General features: G+C 39.5%; 1 protein-coding gene across 1 annotated transcript in view; it reads right to left on the bottom strand.

The window, feature by feature from the left end:
* The window catches only part of LOC140549708 (uncharacterized), a 91,715-nt gene extending 78,472 nt beyond the window's left edge, over positions 1-13,243 (bottom strand). Inside the window, 12 exon segments of the mRNA XM_072673457.1 lie at positions 1,992-2,054; positions 2,617-2,712; positions 2,842-3,039; positions 3,220-3,522; positions 3,970-4,035; positions 4,169-4,474; positions 4,729-5,034; positions 5,241-5,564; positions 5,647-5,970; positions 6,120-6,432; positions 11,673-11,986; positions 13,186-13,243. Coding sequence (XP_072529558.1) covers positions 1,992-2,054; positions 2,617-2,712; positions 2,842-3,039; positions 3,220-3,522; positions 3,970-4,035; positions 4,169-4,474; positions 4,729-5,034; positions 5,241-5,564; positions 5,647-5,970; positions 6,120-6,432; positions 11,673-11,986; positions 13,186-13,243 — 2,671 coding nt within the window.
* Between the last annotated feature and the right edge of the window lie 5,708 nt (positions 13,244-18,951).

Genomic DNA, 18,951 nt, shown 5'->3' with positions numbered 1-18,951 from the left:
TAGTGTGTGTGTGAGTGTTTAGTGTGTGTGAGTGTTTAGTGTGTATGAGTTTTTAGTGTCTGTGAGTGTTTAGTGTGTATGCGTTTTTAGTGTCTGTGAGTGTTTAGTGTGTGTGTGTGTTTAGTGTGTGTGTGAGTGTTTAGTGTGTGTGAGTGTTTAGTGTGTATGAGTTTTTAGTGTCTGTGAGTGTTTAGTGTGTATGCGTTTTTAGTGTCTGTGAGTGTTTAGTGTGTGTGTGTGTTTAGTGTGTGTGAGTGTTTAGTGTGTGTGAGTGTTTAGTGTGTGTGTGAGTGTTCAGTGTGTGTGAGTGTTTAGTGTGTGTGAGTGTTCAGTGTGTGTGAGTGTTTAGTGTGTGTGAGTGTTTAGTGTATGTGTGAGTGTTCAGTGTGTGTGAGTGTTTAGTGTGTGTGTTTAGTGTGTGTGAGTGTTTAGTGTGTGTGAGTGTTTAGTGTGTGTGTGAGTGTTCAGTGTGTGTGAGTGTTTAGTGTGTGTGAGTGTTCAGTGTGTGTGAGTGTTTAGTGTGTGTGAGTGTTTAGTGTGTGTGTGAGTGTTCAGTGTGTGTGAGTGTTTAGTGTGTGTGTGTGTGTGAGTGTTTGGTGTGTTGAGACTGTAATGTTAAAAAGCTACAAATGAGTGATGAGACTTTCAGCGCGAGGCAGGTCGGTTAGAGCTGCTCTGGTTTCTGTGTAGATCTGCTCCGCGCTTCAATTCAAAACCTTGTATCTTAATTTCTTCACTTTTAACAAGAAGAAATTCTTATTTTGTAGAAAAATTAATAAAGCAGTAGAATTGTGTTATTGTTAACAGAACCAGGTAAATGTACATTATCTGTAAATTAACAAACAACTGATATTTAGAGAATTATGACAATAATTACAAATTACATTTATTTATTATTTTAAAGAACAGATACAATACTTTCATTCACAATTTAAATTTCACAATTAAAATAATCACCTGTAATTAAACATGCAGCTAATTATATAAAGGTTTATGTCCATACTAATATTTATATTATTTGTAATTTAAAATGTCTGTAAGGAAACGCTGCCAAACAAAAACGGACAAAAACATAAAATGAAATATTCTGTTTTAATTTCAGTGGAAAAACTATAAATTGTGTCACACTGTAAAATATCTTAATTTTATGGAAAAGAAGAAAATAATTGTTCTTATTTTATTGTAAACAGAACTGTATTGTCATGCCTGCCCCTGTTCTGTTTATTTAAGTATTATGCCAATAATTACAAATGATATTAATTTGTTCTTTTTAAAAGAGACTATATTATTTATTCAGTACATTTCTGCATTCTTAAACTACATTTAGATGAATGTACATGTAAGGCAACTTGATTTTGATTATGAATTAAACATTAATATAATAAATAAAAATGTTCCAAAAATCGACACATTTCAATTCATCACAGTGAAACTCGTGCATTTATGTATTTTACAGGTAAACTCAGACACATAAAAACTGCGTAAAACAATAGGAGGAACAGTGTGCTCTCTGTCCCCGTGAACGTAACGCAGGAGCGTTTCCCCTTCCTTACTGACACGTGCGCTCTTTAGTGTGATGAGACTGTAATGTTAAAGAAGTGCTGCAATGGATGATGAGACTTTTAGCGCGAGGCAGGTTGGTTTCTGTGTAAATCAGCCCCGCGCCTCAGTTCCAAACCGTGTATCTCAATTTCCTCACTTTTAACACGATCTGTCAGCTGTTCTTTACATTGTACATTGTAATTACACTGTCCAATTATAATAAAAATAAATAATAATGAACAATTCATCACAATTTTTCCCTTAATTGCCCAATTTGACTGTGTTTAACTGTAGATTTAATCAATTATATTAATTGTAGTAATTATTTAATAATCTAATTTCTTATTGTTCAACATAACACAAACAAACACAAACACAAACACACACACACACACACACACACACACACACAAACACACACACACACACACACAGATAGATCCCCTTACCTGATATAAACTCCTCATCCACGTCCTCATATCCTGAATGTTGTTCTTCAGAGAGGATCCGTCCTGTTGGAGGAGATCAGAACAGTCATGAAACCTGATCAGAAAGCAGATCCTCCCACAAGCCTCTGAGTGCTGAGATCAGTGTGAACTGAGCTGAATACTGGACTTCAGTCAGTAGATGAACTCAACAGACACAAGCTTTAACCCTCACTGACTGCCAGTCACTTCTCGATTCCTCTGAGGTTATTCACTCACTCACTAACTGACTCACTAACTGACTCACTAACTGACTCACTCACTCACTAAATGACTCAGTAACTGACTCACTTACTGACTCACTAGTTACTCACTCACTCACTCACTGACTAGCAGTAGTGGTTCTAGCTTGGACTAGCTTGTTAAGTTTATGAACACACACACACTCACTCTTTCTAATTCTAACCATCACACATTCATTCCCTCACAAACATCCCTCCCCCTGCTTACACCAGTTTCCCTTTGATACATCCCATCATATACACAAGCAAGCATGAACAAACACACACACACCTGCGGTTAGAATTTGGTATTCAGGTTAAACTGGTAATAGCTGTACAAATGTGATGTGTGCACACAGAACACTCACTCCGCTGAGTCGAGTAATTTCTGTTGGTGATGTATCTGGGGTCGATCTCCTCATAGATGTCCTCAGGCAGAGTCTTCTGCCTCCTCTTAGAGAGCACTGTGAGAGAGACAGAGAGAAACATGGAGTCAGTTCAGTAGAAGAGAAGACTGATGACAGACTGAAGGACTGATGGTGTTTAGAGAATGTACAGAAAGTGGATTGTAGATGATCTCTGAATCTCCCTACCTCTCCTGAACACTCTGTTCTGGTTAAACAGCACAACCAGAAGCACTAAGGCCAGGAAGAGCACCGTTCCCAGCACCAGGAGAGACACTGGATAGATGTAGGGAACTGCTGGTAGAAGAGTTTGTGGAGGAGGGGTTGTTCTCCTTACTGTGAGACAAATTGGAAATAAAAACACAGAACTGTGTAGATCTGAACAATCTATTCACAAACATTTAGAAAAATGACTTAAGAGGTGAAAAGGGTACCGGTGGTGGTGGAGATGGTGGTTGTTATAGTCGTAGGCACAGATCTGTCTGTAAAAACAGAATAATTATAATCTGTTGATTTTAATATGATTTAGTAAAAGTGTTTATATTGGAGTCAGACGGCTCCTCTGACCTGCACAGGTGACTCCAGCCCTGTAGGAGCAGTCAGTGTGGTTCTTCAGGGAATGAGGTGTCCCACAGTCCCACAGGTGAATCTCATTCCCTTTACACTTCACTTTGTTCATCCAGATAGTCCCTCCACCAGTCTGCTGATCTGCACTCAGCGCAGGACCACAGCCCAGCTGCCTGCAGACCACCTGAGCATCCTCCATGTCCCACCAATCAGCACAGATAGACCCCCATTCAGCATTATGAAACACCTCTAGCATCCCAGAGCAGCTTCCCTTTCCTCCGCTCAGTCTGAGGTGCTGGTGATCTACATCATGAACACCACACATGAAAAGACACAAACACTGACTAACCAGTCTGGATACTAAACCCACAGCAATCTACAGCAATTAAATTCTACATAGACAATTTTCTATGTTTGTTGGTGGGCTCAGGGTGAGATGCACAACAAAGGGTCTGCAACAGCAGTGCATTTATCTTTACTGCTTATCATCGACATTACACACTTTTACATCCTGCCATAGTGAACAAAAGCACCCTTGACTGTTCTTGACCATTTGACCATGACTAAAGTGAAGCTGCCATTTTCATGTTCTTTTTCATACATATATAGCCACATACATTCATTTTCCAGTACATGTGGAATTTTGATAATTGTGTTTGGCTTAAAAGTTTAGAATTATAAAGGGATGCTTTTCACTGTGACACTGCATTTTATGTCATTCCTTTAGAAGTGTAAAAATGATTGGTTTACTTGAGCACTTTTTCTGTTCTGGGGATAGAAAGCATGCTCGATGAGAATGTTGTGGATTTCCATCTTCTGTAGAAAGAAAATACAGTAGTCACAGAACAAATTGACCTACAGATCTATGTCAGTAAATTAAATGCACATGTTATAGAATATTTCCTGCAATGGCAAAAAAGATCAAAAACTGTGGAACGGAATAATCTACCTGAGCAGGTAATCTGAGCCACTTCATTGTTATTATTACATGTGTTCTGTCCCCAGGGCGAGGATGGACACTGCCAGAGAGTGGAGTCATGTTTCCTACATTTCACATCATCCAGCCAGTTAGGAGCTGATTCCACTCTTGCTTTGGTCGAGGAGTCACTGCCAGTTCTTCCACAGTTCAGCTACTGACAGATCAAACTTACTGTTTCTTCATCCATCCCATTTACACACACATTCCCCCAGGTTCCATTGTAGAACACCTCCAGATTCCCCTTACAGCCCTCAGTGAGTCTGATCTCTTTAAACTCTGGTGGGAGAAAGAAGACTTTACTTTGGACATGTCTTGAGATTTTAAACTTATATGACATGAATGTGCTCCTTTTTCCATAAAATATTAATTATATATTATCTTTCATCATATCCACTGGACTGTAGAATAGCAATTCAAATACAAATGATTTGTAACCATCTTAGTGTCCTCATTTTTCATTTAATGTATACTGTACATTTTTGTACAAATAACTGAAATATGCTACATTAGCACTGACTGTCAATTTTTACCTGAGCACAAGACTCCTATGTCGTCCTTGTGTCCACATTCACCCTCTCCACACAGATGATATCTGCAGTTCCACAGAGACGTCTCATTCCCCTTACACTCCACCTCATTTAGCCATATGGGTCCAGTTCCAGTTCTAAACCGGGCTGGTACCACAGCACTGAGGGCCACTCCACACTGTAGCTGTCTGCAGACCACCTGCGCATCCTTAATATCCCACAAGTCATCACTCACTGTCCCCCATGAGCCGCTGTAGAAAACCTCCAGCCTTCCTGCACAGTCTCCCCCAGAACCAACCAGCCTGATGGCTGCATTTAGGCCGACACCCACAAATACATGCATTTATACATACACACAAGCAGAGGTAGTTTTAGCACAAAATATAATTCTGAAACATGATTGTCTTAGATTCTCTTCTGATTATAAGAATTACATTAATTAATTATTTTTAGATTATATTTAATTAGATCAGATGTCACATTAGTTTTCAGCCTTTATGTGTGTTAACACTCACCAGAGCAGGTGATGTACAGCTGTTCTCTGGAGCTGCAAGTGACTGCTGGTGCACTGCTGCAGTTCCCCAGATGAGCTTCACTCCCAGAGCAGTTAAAACCCTTCACACACATGTAGCTGTGTTCAGAACTGGATGAAGAGGAGCTGGAGATGCTGTGTAGAAAACCACAGCCCAGCTGTCTGCAGACCACAGAGGCCTCAGACTCACTCCAGGAGTCAAGCAGAACTCTCCCCCAGTCCTGCCTGAAGTACACCTCCACCTCCCCCTCACACTCCTTCCCTCCAGACAACCGCACTCGCCCCTCATGAAACGCCAGAAAAGAACCTGAAAAGAAAAACATCAGTTGGTTAAAATTGAGGGATCATTAACTTTTAGTTACTCATATTACTGCAATTTTAGATCTCACCATTGCAGATGACTCCAACATCCTGTTTATGAGAGCATGCAGTTCGACTCCATGATGAAATGGGACATTTTGAGAGGTGTGTTTCGTTCCCCTGACAATCAAACACATCAGCCCAGATCCGGCCACTCCCCTCCCCAAACCAGTCTGACCCCAACACAGCCACAGCACTCCCACACTTCAGCTGACCACAGAGGACACTGGCAGCTCTCATATCCCAACTTACATCACACACTGTGCCCCACTCACTGAGGTACTGGAGCTCCACTCGACCAGAACAGGAGTCCAAGCCGTTCACCAGTTGTGCGCCTGTGTGTCAACAAATTGCTCAAAAGCTTAGTGAAAAAGCACAGAACAGATCACATGTAAAATAAAGGTCAAAAACAACTAACTTCTCATTCACCTGTAAATTATAGACACTATAGTACAGACCAAACACAGTACAATATTTATTTTATTGAAAATCACATATTCACACTGACCGGAACAAATGAGTGCCACACTGCTGTTTTGGGAGCAATTTGAGTTTTTGTGTGAAGATGATATTGGACAGAGAGTAATGTCAGATTCCTCCCCTCTACACTGAAGCTCCTCTGACCACACCTCACTCTCCCCTCTGCCAAAAGCAGCTGCTCCCAGCACCTCCACAGGAAGCCCACAGCCCAGCTCTCGACACACAACCTCTGCGTCCTGATGGTCAAAGTCAGCATCACACACTGTGACCCAGGTCTTCACAGTAAGCATCTCTACTCTCCCAGAGCACAGATGAGGACCACCAGTAAGTCTGGACTTCCTGTGACCTGTGTGTGTATTTGAATTACATTCTCTTTTTTTGTTGCAGAAACAAAATATTTTTTCTACAAGAAAACATGAACATAACACTTCACACTATAATTATTTTTTTAATAATAATCTAATATACAATAACAGCATTATTATTATTAATTATTAATGATTATTATTAATGAATGCAGACCTAAACAGCAGCAGCATGTTAAAGACATTTCCTCACACAGTGACCACAGTTCTCTGAGTGAGGTGATTTCCTTCACAGAGTTAAAAGTGAATAGTGAATCCATATTTACACAGATTCTCGAGATGCTCTCAGACACCAAGTCTTTAACTCTGGCAGAGTTAGCTTTGGTATATTTATTTATTTGGCATATTTACTCTTTTACTTCATACCACAAGCTCTGAACAACAGCTGCAGCCACAGTCTAGCCGGCAGCCGGGGAAGACTGAAATTCTCAGTCTCTGCAGTTTTTGACACAGTTCTGTTTGCAGGATCCTTCAAATACATTCACTTCAAACACAACACAAATGTGTGTTCATGTTTTTTAGTAATGCTTGTTTGATATTTGTGGTAAAGTCTTTGTTGGGAATATTAATATTGGAAAATGAATCATTAATCGCGTTTACATTGATTATATTATATTAATTAATCGTGTAATACATGTATTAGGAATGTTCTTGGTGACATTTTGTGCTGCAAGCTTTTTGGTCCTCTATATCTAAGATCTAACATTCAATGGGAAAACTGGAAAATAATAAAAAGGAAAACAAAGTATCATTTAACGACTCCATAGAATTTATCTGGTAAACCTATTTTAGAAGGATTTCATTTGGAGATAAAAGAGATGTATTTCTAAAGGTAAAAGACTATTATTTTCTTGTTTTATCACTATTTACTGTATTTACTGTATTTCCTCAAGACTGTAGTGGATACATGTGCACAGATGTGCAACTTCACAGGTAAAAAAGCTTAGAAGTATTGTGGGAATTCATATTTTATCAGAACAATTACAACAAAGAATGTGGATGCATGCAGGTGAAGTAGCTGATCAACACCTTTTCTTAATAAGCTTAATAAGCTTTTCTCAGGGGAAGATTATTATCAGCTCACTTCTTTTTACTGTAATACTGTACAGAGATTCTGTCATGAATTCCTGTTTCAGAACCGCTGATGTAAAAGAGGTCTATATGATCTCAAGTCAAGTCAAGTCAAGTCAAGTGGGTTTTATTGTCATTTCAACTACATACAGAGTACACAGTGAAACGAAACAATGTTCCTCCAGGACCATGGTGCAACATAGACAGTGCATACAAAACACAAGTGCAACACAAACAAGTGTGGACAGACAACACAACACAGTACAGACAGAGAATAATAAATAATTGGCAGCAGTGTCCATAATATGCAGTGTGTAATATATATTGAGTCCACTGAGGTAGTAAAGTTATTAGTGCAAATGCTTTGTGCAAAAAAAGCTTCCCATTTTATCTGGGGTAAAAAGTTAGAGAGAGAGAGAGAGAGAGAGAGAGAGAGAGAGAGAGAGAGAGAGAGAGAGAGAGAGAGCATGTAACAGAAAAGACATCAGTTCAGAAGTTGAGTTGAGTTGAGAAGTCTGATGGCTTGGGGGAAAAAGCTATTGCAGAGTCTGGTCGTGTTGGACCGGATGCTGCAGGACCTTCTTCCTGATGGCAGGAGGGAGAACAGCCTGTGTGAAGGGTGGGTGGAATCATCCACAATGCTGGTTGCTTTGCGGATGCAGCGGGCAGTGTAAATGTCCATGACAGAGGGGAGAGAGACTCCGATGATCCTCTCAGCTGTCCTCACAATATGTTGGAGGGTCTTGCGGTCAGAGGCTGTGCAGGTCCCAAACCAGGCAGTGATGCAGCTGCTCAGGATGCTCTCTATGGTCCCGCTATAGAAGAGGGTGAGGGATGGGTGGAGGGAAACGGGCCTTTCTCAGCTTCCGGAGGAAGTAGAGACGCTGCTGGGCTTTCTTGCCTGTAGAGCTGGTGTTCAGGGACCAGGTGAGGTTCTCCGCTAAGTGGACACCAAGGAACTTGATGCTCTTAACGATCTCCTCAGAGGAGCCGGTGATGTTGAGCGGAGAGTGGCCGTGTCTTGTTTTCCTGAAGTCAACAACCATTTCCTTGGTCTTGTCCACATTCCAGTGAAGGTTGTTAACTGTACACCAGTCTGTCAGCTGCTGCACCTCCGCTCTGTATGCTGACTGTATGATGAGACCCAGCACAGTTGTGTCATCTGCAAACTTTATGATGCTGTTAGAACTGTGTTTCACAACCCAGTCATGAGTCAGCAGGGTGAACAGCAGAGGACTCAGTACACTGCCCTGGGGTGCCCCAGTGTTCATTGTGATGGTGCTGGAGGTGCTGTCCCCGAACTGGACTAACTGGGACCTCCCCGTCAGGAAGTCCAGGATCCAGTTGCAGAGGGGGGTGTTGAGGCCCAGCAAGCTTAACTTCCTGGTGAGATTCTGTGGGATGATGGTGTTGAATGCTGAACTGAAGTCTATGAACAGCATTCTGACATAGGTGTCCTTCTTCTCCAGGTGGGTAAGGGAGAGATGAAGGGTGGTGGTGATGGCACTGTCCGTGGAGCGGTTTGGACGATATGCAAATGGCAGGGGGTCCAATGAAGAGGGCAGTGGGGTCTTCCTCATGACTAGCCTCTCGAAGCCCTTCATAATGACGTGAGAGCAATGGAACGGTATTCATTGAGGCAGGACACCGTGGACTTCTTCGGCACGAGGACGATGGTGTGGCGTTTTAGTTCCTATGCTGTTCTGAGTGGTTGCTATGGTATCCCAGGCGGTTGCTATGCCATTACTAAGCAGTTGCTATGGTATCCCAGGCGGTTGTTATGCTGTTACTAAGCAGCTGCCACTGTGTGCAAGATGGTTGCTCTTCTGTTGCTAGGAGGTTGATATGCTGCCTGGGTGGTCGCTATGTAGTTACCATGCTGTTCCAAGTAATTACTCTGCTTTTGCTGAGCAGTGTCTATGGTCTATGTGGTTTCTATGTCATGCTAAGTGATTACAATGTTGTTGTTAAGCAAGTATTGTGGTGTCCCAGATGAGTGCAATGCAGTTGTGATTGCTGTCTCAGATGGTTGCTTGGATGTTTCTAGATGGTTGTTATTTGGTTGGTATGGTACTGCTGACTAGTTGGTATGCCATGTCTAACAATTGCTAGGCAGTTGCTAGGTGGTTGATATGCCATTTACATTGGTTGCCAAGGGATTGCTGTGGTGTCACACATGGCTGCTAGGCTTCTACTATGTCTTTACTTTGATATCCCACATGGTTGCTCACACGATTCCATCAGAGCGTAAGAAACTGTGTTTCACAGAGACTCAGAATCTCCTTCAGCTCTGCATGTTTGGAGCTGCTGCTGCTGCTGCTGTTTTATTCAGAAAGCAGTCCTGAGCTGTTGAACTGATCACAGAGCTGAACCCTGTGTATGTATGACAGTCAGGCTTGGAGAAAACTGATCGAGATAAGCAGCTGATCTACTCCTGAAGTGACTGAAGTGACCTGAACAGCAGCAGAATGTTAACGACTCGACCTTACAGTGACCACACCTCTATGACTGAAGTGATTTGCTTTGCAGTGAAACTCAGATCCCAGTGCTTTCACTCTTACAGACTAGAATTAGCTTTGGTTTAATGACAAATTTAGACTTTTATTTTATACCATAAGGTTTAAACAACGCCCCACAGTCTAGCCCACAGTGGATGAGAAAGGGTGAAATTCTGAGCTGTTATGCCACTAAAGACTTGCTAGATCCTTTCAATAGATTCCTTAATGTGTTTTGCAGCTTTTTAGGAATGTTTGTCTAAACGTGTTTGATAATTATAGCAAGATCTATATTGTAAATATTAATATGGTAAATAATTAAGGGTAATTAATTAATTAGGAACGTTCCTTGCAGTGGGGCATTTCTATCTGCAAACTTTTTGGTTTATATATTGGAGAATATTCAATGTAAAAACTAAACAAAAAATATATTAATAATATAAAATTATATAATACTATAACATTGTATATAATAATATAAAAAGAAGTATAATTCTGCATAGATACTTGTCAGCTCCTCTGTATAGCGCCCTCTCCCGGGGCGATTCCGAGCCCCCGCCCACAGGCCCATATAAGGACTTCCTCCTCGCTTGGTTCCTGTTTGGTTCGTTGTTTTGCTTCAGTGACTCGTTTCGTGTTCATGCGGTTCACCTGAGGCTGGGGTACTTAAGGAGCTTCGACGCTGAGCTTCTTGCCGAGAATTGCAAGTTTGGGATCTTGAGGTAGCGAGAGGTTCCTGATTCGGCTCCTGATTCGGCTCGCGGTGCGTTTAGGACAGCTTCGGCTCTTCGTCCACGTTCGCGAGCAGACCACCTGACCGAGCGCTCGCGCTCTCTACCAAGATAGACCCCCTCTAGACTCTTGCCAAGTAGCTGGTCCCCCAAGTAACCCCCCGGTCTCAGGTCTGTTTGATTTCGCCCTTTGGTTTGTCTCGTTTGTGTTGTGTTCAGGGTTGTGCCGGTAGCTGCGGCTTCATTTGCTTTGTTTTGGCTCTTTGTGTGTTTGAGTGTTAATAAATGACCTGCATTGGACCCATCTCTGCCCGTGTTCATCCCTCTGTGTCTGGCCTAACCCGCAGGACAATACTACATAGAACTCCTCTGCTAAAGCATGTATTGGAGGGTTTATCAATATTAGACTTTAAGACTTAAGTTTGTTTTTGGTTTGAGATCATTATTAATGTTTTATTGCTGGATTTACTGTTTTTACAGTATCTATTGTTTCTACTGTATTTGATTTTTCTGAACAGTGTTATGGATACATGTGTAACTTTTTTTACTGGTTAAAAGTTGGAAGTATTGTGAGGATTAATATTTTTACAATAAATTATGTTTTTAAATATGGAACATGGACACATGCAGGGGAAGTAACTGAACTACCTCTTCTTTCACTCTTTCTGACTAATGTTCATCCTCAGATTCAGGAGAGGATCCTGTGTTGAGCAGTGAGGGAACTGCACTGTGTTGTGAGGAGTGTTAGTCAGTCTGCTGCTTAATTGAAAACTAGTGGTGTTTATATATTATTGGCTCAAAGTAGAAACATATTCAGCACTAATTTACACTCAAACCATTAATTTAAATGAATCTGGTGTGAAGATCCTGGAAAAATGTAAACAGTTATTCAGGATGTGATGACTGAGTGCACTTTACCTGAACAGATGACTCCAGCATCTTCACCATGACCACAGTTATGTTCACCCCATCCATTTGATCTACAGTTCTTCAGTGTAGATTCTGATCCACTACAGCGCACATCATCCATCCAGATTGGTCCTGATCCTGGTCCAAACTGAACATTTGTAACTGCCTCTACAGCCTTCCCACAGCCCAGCTCTCTACACACCACTCCAGCATCACTCTTATCCCATCTATCTCTACACACTGTTCCCCACTGATCATCATGAAACACCTCCACTCTCCCAGCACAGCGACTGCCACCATTCTCCAACCTCACACTGCCTAAACAACAGAGAGGTGAGGATGCAGTAAATTCAGTATAGTGTAGAAACAGCATTTGATCAACAGATAAAACACCAACAACTTTCATCCTCTCAAGTGTTACAGCAACCAGTCACACACAGCCAAACCTCCAGTGAGTGATTCTGGGTCCTGAGATTGTCTGGATTGTGTGGAGACTGGACAGAAATGACACCAAAATGATGGAGTAGTTTAGAGGAATGTCAGATTTCACTGTATGACCTGTTCCTTGGTCAGCTGATAGATTAGAAAAGGAGAAGATTACTGGATAGTGTGTCTTCACTGGATGCTTTACTGGATGACATCACATCAGAAACATGAAGGGGGGTGGGGGGGGTGTTCAAATATATTCTCCCACTTTTAGAACAAGACATTGTATCAGTATTAGTATCTGATCAGACAGGAGAGATCAGAGCAGTGAGCAGTTGGAAGATCTTTTTCCCCACATTAGTTACTAATTTTAATATTGTAGTATTGAGCTTATTGTCTTTTTTAGGTCACTGGAAAGTTACGACACTAAGCAGAGCTTCGTTTACTTTAACACAATCTCTGTCTTTCAGTTCATGTCTTTTAGCAGGATGATGTGTGTATACATTTAATAGGGAGGTATGAGTAAGTACTAGAGAGAGACACGACTGTAGTCTTCTTTACTGTAAAGATAAATGAGGAACATTTTCAGGAGGGTCTGTCAGACTGAAGTTATTCTACAGAATTTCGAGTCTTAATTTAATAAGAATTTCATGCTGATGAAGTTCACTGTGTTTACTAATGGACTTATTTCAATTTGATAAAAAAAAACAAAAAAAAACATCTTAGGTTAGGTCTGATCTTGTGAAGATGAAATATTCAGCTGTTCTGGTCAGTATAAACCGGACTTTAACTTTAAATATTAAAAATGGAATTTAATCGTCGCTTGAGAAAAAACTGATGTAAACTAACTTTACTGAGCTGTAAAGAAAGGGAGAGCTTCTGATACAGCGCAATGTGCGACTGACATTTATTGACACAGTAAAACAGTAAGCACCAGAGTGAGAAATTATCAAATTATCTATATTTCATCTTTTTGTATTTTATTTTTAGAGATATATTTTAATATTATATTTACTAAAAATTACAATAAAACACACAAAAAAAGTACTTTTTTCATCTTTTTGATTTTTTGATGGTGGGAGTTCACTTACCAGCTGTGGAGAGTGTGATCGTGGAGGACAGAAGAATGAGAAGCACACAGCTGTCCATCTCTCTCTGACCTGCACACACTCCGTTCAACTCAGCAGCAGAACAAGCTTCACCTCCACTCCCCCAGAGAGACTGAAGACACTGAGAGAGAGAGAGAGAGAGAGAGAGAGAGAGAGAGAGAGACCCCACAGCCGCCAATCACACTCACTATGACCTTATTAGAAAGAGGAGAGGAAACCATCAAACATTTTCAGTGACAAATCAGAGGAGGCATTTTTTTCTTTCTCCATATTTATCAAAAGAGCGTCAGCGCTGATCAACACAACCCCACCTCCCTCTCTAGAGGAGTGTGTGTGTGTGTGTGTGAGGAGAGGAAACCCACCAACATACAGGAGACTGACTTCAGAGAGAGGAAACACTCCAGTGTATTACAGCTTTAATGCTGCACCTGCAGAGAGCTGATCCATACACTGATAAAGCCCCTCCCAGCACACTTTCTCTCTCTCTCACACACGCACAATGTTAGGACAAATAACACAATCATTTAATTAAATAAGTATAATATTATTATAAATAATAATAATAATAATAATAATCTTGTTTTAATGATAATATTCTGTAACACTGTAATATTTTTTAGTCTTTATTTCTGCTGTGCAGAAGCATTATGCATCAGTTGCTGCAGTTCTCTTTATTCTCCACTAGATGGCAGCAGAGCATTTCTAATGTCTATATTCAGGCCTGTGAAGCCCCTCTGTCTCTTTACTGACCTGCTGAGGTTACTGATGGTCTTCCAACATCTCTCCTGTGATCTCTCAGATATACAGAGCTGTACTGTAGCACATTCCTCCTCCTGTGGCTTTCAGGACATAATGAATTGGTCTTAGAATGGATTCTACATGATGTTGGATCTGTAGTGTGGGAATGACTGCAGGTGGCTCTAAGCACCGCTGACCACATGTAATCATATAGATACAGTCAGTGCTATGAACCTGCTGCTTGTGTCTTTCTGCACTGCAGTGTTGAGCTCAGATGTGATGTGTCTGGATGTGATCTGTGTCCGTTTGCACAACTTTGACCTTTGACCTTTCTGATCTACATGCTGTTTCTGTCCACCAGGTTGCCAGTTACTGGCAGTTTTTTCACTTTTCACTCTATTCTTAATGACAGCTTGATGTAGCTGTGTGTGTAAAGCCCAGGACAGAGGTTCTGGAGATGCTAGAACCAGCATGCAGAGACAAATATCACACCAGGTTTATAGTCACTGATCTGACACATTTTTGTCCATTCTAACTCAACTGAGAATGAACTTGTGCTTGTTATGGTATTAATAAACTGTCAATAAACTGGATGCTTGGTTTGAAATTACTCAAAACATTTAATAACTCATGTAGTCATTATAATGCAGCAGTGCTTCTGCACTGTGGCCTAGAAGTCACTCCTCAGGTGAAAGGCCTCAGGACTTATAAAGCATCTATAAATGTGAGTAAGTGGAAATTTGTGATGGACACATTAAAATTGTACATTTATTAATTAAATATGAGTCATATTGGAAATAGTGGACCAAACTCGAAGGTCTCAATTTGATGAGACAAATACTACTACTACTACTAATAATAATAATGATTATTATAGTAATAATAATAATAACAATAATAATTGTAATAATAATAACGGGACAGTTATGAAATGTAAAACATCTATACACAGTTGTGGTTTGAAGTTCACACACACTCATCATGGACACAAGTGTCATGGCAACACTGGGCCTTCAGCCTTTTTGGGGGGTGAATTCATTTGTAGTTACACTTCCTGACTGTAGGGGGAGCTCATAATAAAATTGTTCAAACTCATTTATGTGGACCTGAGTGCATCTCAAACAGTTTTGTGAAAAAATTATTTTCATTTATAATTAGAATAAATAAATAAATTGCCTTTTATTTGTAAATAATTGTGCTTCATAAATATATAATATTTAATTATTTAATAATCATTTATTTATAATTTATTTGATATTTATTACATGTGAAGTGACATATTTCAGGACTATTTCTGTTGTACTGTAGATCAGTGTGGCTCAGAGTGTGTTTAAGAAGTACACACAGTGTCATTTATATAAAACACTGCTTTTAACACAATTATTTCACTGATCATTTGTTTCTCTTATTAGTAAAAATGATTTCCTATGTTCTTTTCTTACAGCGACGTCAAAAGCAACACACACACTCTGAGTTGGGCGACATATGTAGGAATCATTTTAGCGCCCTTTATTTTACATACACAGTTATTGACTGAAATACACTGTAGTTGGTATTTTGGCCCATTCCTGCATGCAGATCTCCTCTAGAGCAGTGATGTTTTGGGGCTGTCGGCGAGCAAAACAGACTTTCAACTCCCTCCACACATTTTCTATGGGGTTGAGGTCTGGAGACTGGCTAGGCCACTCCGGGACCTTGAAATGCTTCTTACATGCTTCACAGTAGGTATGGTGTTCTTGGGATGCAACTCAGCTTGTGATTGCCTGTATTTTTTACTCATTTTGTCTCTCATAGTTGAAGTGTACCTATGATAAAAATTACAGACCTCTCTCATCTTTCTAAGTAAGAGAACTTGGACACACTTGACTAAATACTTTTTTGCCCCACTGTAATGGTGGTGTATTTTTATATACTGTTTACCCTGTTTACTATGGTGCTGTGTGGTTTGGGACACAGCCCTAGTCTCAGTCTCTGACGCTGTGTTCACTCTGTGTCTAAAAACTCTGAATGATATCTGGTTATTATTAACTATATCTCATCACTACATTAGTTCAGTTATTTTCCTTCAACTTTTCTAATCCTCATTACTGAAAGAACTCATGTTCATTATTAATCCACAAAGCAGAATATTTTTAATTCATAATATGAGCTATGTTTGTTTATTTATTTGTACTGTAATTTATTTGTTTGTGTATTTATTTGTACTGTAATTTATTTGATTATTTGTACTGTAATTTATTTGTTTATTTGTACTGTAATGTATTTGTTTATTTGTACTGTAATGTATTTGCTTATTTGTACTGTAATTTATTTGTTTATTTGTACTGTAATGTATTTGTTTATTTGTACTGTAATTTATTTGTTTATTTAGTTATTTGTACTGTAATTTATTTGTTTGTTTATTTATTTATACTGTAATTTATTTGTTTGTTTATTTATTTGTACTGTAATTTATTTGATTATTTGTACTGTAATTTATTTGTTTATTTGTACTGTAATGTATTTGCTTATTTGTACTGTAATTTATTTGTTTATTTGTACTGTAATGTATTTGTTTATTTGTACTGTAATTTATTTGTTTATTTAGTTATTTGTACTGTAATTTATTTGTTTGTTTATTTATTTGTACTGTAATTTATTTGTTTGTTTATTTATTTGTACTGTCATTTATTTGTTTGTTTATTTATTTGTACTGTAATTTATTAGTTTGTTTATTTATTTGTACTGTAATTTAATTGTTTGTTTATTTATTTGTACTGTAAGTTTTTAAACTCATCTCAGGATCTGTTCAGTATTGATACTGATATCTGAGCTCAGCTTCCTCAGTGTGAGCATCGTTTCCATCTATTTCTGAGATCAGGGTGAAAATGTCATTTAGCAAAGCTGTGACTGTTGCTACATGGGCTGTCCCGCACTGTTCAAGCAGCTGCATGAGGTTTTTCAGTGGACTAATCTACCCTCCTTCCCTAGTTTTATAAAAAATTTAAAAAATTAGTATTTTTTTTTAAAATAATTCTATACACAATTTTTCTCTTTAAATGAAGAAACCAGCTGTTATTTTAAGTTTTACGCCAGTATTTTTCAGCTTTCTGTCAGCCCATCTAAGACCAATTCACCAATTCAAGGTCCACAGGCTCCTTGGGACTTTTCAGTCGATGTTGGGTTGGTTTCAGTGTTCATGTACTTTCTGTTCCTCCGTTGTTTTTCTCACTAAGGACTTTTATGTTGACAGCGGTCGCAGTAAGACGCCATGTTTTCTGTTTAGCTCTGATTCGTTTCACCTGAGAGCACAGGGAGCACAGAAGGAGCAAACGCAGAGGCCTCGGCGCCCAGAATTACTCTTGCGATGCCCAGCTGTGAGGTTGTCTTCACGGTCAGGAGGCTTCTAGGAGAGTCTACAGGTTTCGGTCGTGGATGCTCTATCGGAGCGGTTTCACGGTCAGAAGGAGGTCGCTGTCCGGGTCACCGGCTGGTCTCCACTGGGTTTTGGTGTCCGGTTCTCTGGGCACTCTAGTCCAGTAAGTTTCTCAGCGCCTGACGAGCGCGGTTTTGGGCTGAGGTTTTGTTTGCTAGATAGTTTCATTGGTTTCTTTGAGTTCTAGTCTTCCTCCCTCTGTTTGATTTGTCCATTCTCGCTTTGCTCCCGGGCTGCGCTCCAGACTCAGGTGGTCTTCCAGGTTTAGCCCCAGTTCTGTTTTCACCTGTTTGTTTCTGTTTCTGTTTATTGGACCCTGTACTTTGCTGCCTCGTTTTGTTGTTTGTTTGGTTTTATTATTAAAGACTATATTCTTGCATTGCTCTGTCCCTGCGAGTGTTCCCTTGTCTCGCCTAGCCAGCATGACTTTCCTAAATGAAGTAAATCTGTAATATTTATCTGTAATAAAACATGTAAATACTAAAATAATAATAATAATATTAATAATAATAATAATAATAATAATAATAATAAATGGGGTGATCACCTAGAGCGGGGTTCGAGCTTCCACAACCACGTGACCATCGGCCCCAGTGCAGATCAGCTGATCTCAGAGTGAAGCTGAAGACTGAAGAAAGTCTCGCGGGAATTGAACCCAGGCCGCCGCGTCGCGACTCGGAGGATCTGCAGCTTCATGAACACGACCGACAGAAGGGGGCTTAAAGGGGTGGGTTTAAAAACGAGTGGAAAACACAAACCCTGCGTGTAGCGCGAGGAAAAAGGCTGGAAATCAAACAAATGCAAACATAATTTTGTAATAAAGAGTCAAATTTATTCAAGGACAAATTCTTCAGTTTTATAAGAATAGTTTAATGATGGTTAAAATAGTCAGAAAAAACATTGTAAAAATAATTTACTCTGTAAAAATGTACACCAGTACATTTACAAAACTTTACTATATTCTTTTACAGTTGCTGTTTTTTAAAGATGCATTGCGACCGCGAGCCTTATATTTATTTATTATTTAATTAACTTATTGTGATTGTTTGGATATGATGTAATAATTATAAGAATATCATCACCAGATCATTGTAGAAGTGCTCTTTTCATCAGTTTAACACAATAACAGATCATTCATTTCTCTTCTATAAATGTTTTATTAATAAGAATAAAAAGCTGCCTGATTTCAGCACTGCAGCACTGAAAATAGAAAGCTGTCTCTCTGATCATCAGGGGTTGAACTGAGGAGCAGCTTTAACCAATTATTTCTCACCAGAACATATTTCACTACTTTACCCTCAGAAATGACGAACAGCCCTTTACTGGAAAACAGTCACAGTCCTCATCTAGACTAATCTGCAGCTTTTATGGTAGCAAATGAATAATTATCTAAACTCTTCTAATGAGACTTTAAATAATGAATAATTAACTAATTACACTTAAACTAATTAACTCACATAAGATATGAAATGTTTTCATAAAGATAAAAAGTAAAGTAAACTAAAGTGTAAAACAGTTTGAATGAATGAACTGTGATCTATAATGAAATGATCTATAATTGAATCTATAATGAAATGATCTATAATTTAATCTAT

The sequence above is a fragment of the Salminus brasiliensis genome, chromosome 2 (genome assembly GCF_030463535.1).
Source record: "Salminus brasiliensis chromosome 2, fSalBra1.hap2, whole genome shotgun sequence".
Classification (NCBI taxonomy): Eukaryota; Metazoa; Chordata; class Actinopteri; order Characiformes; family Bryconidae; genus Salminus; species Salminus brasiliensis.
The sequence above is the reverse complement of the archived record's forward strand: the minus strand, read 5'-3'. Positions and strand labels throughout refer to the sequence as shown.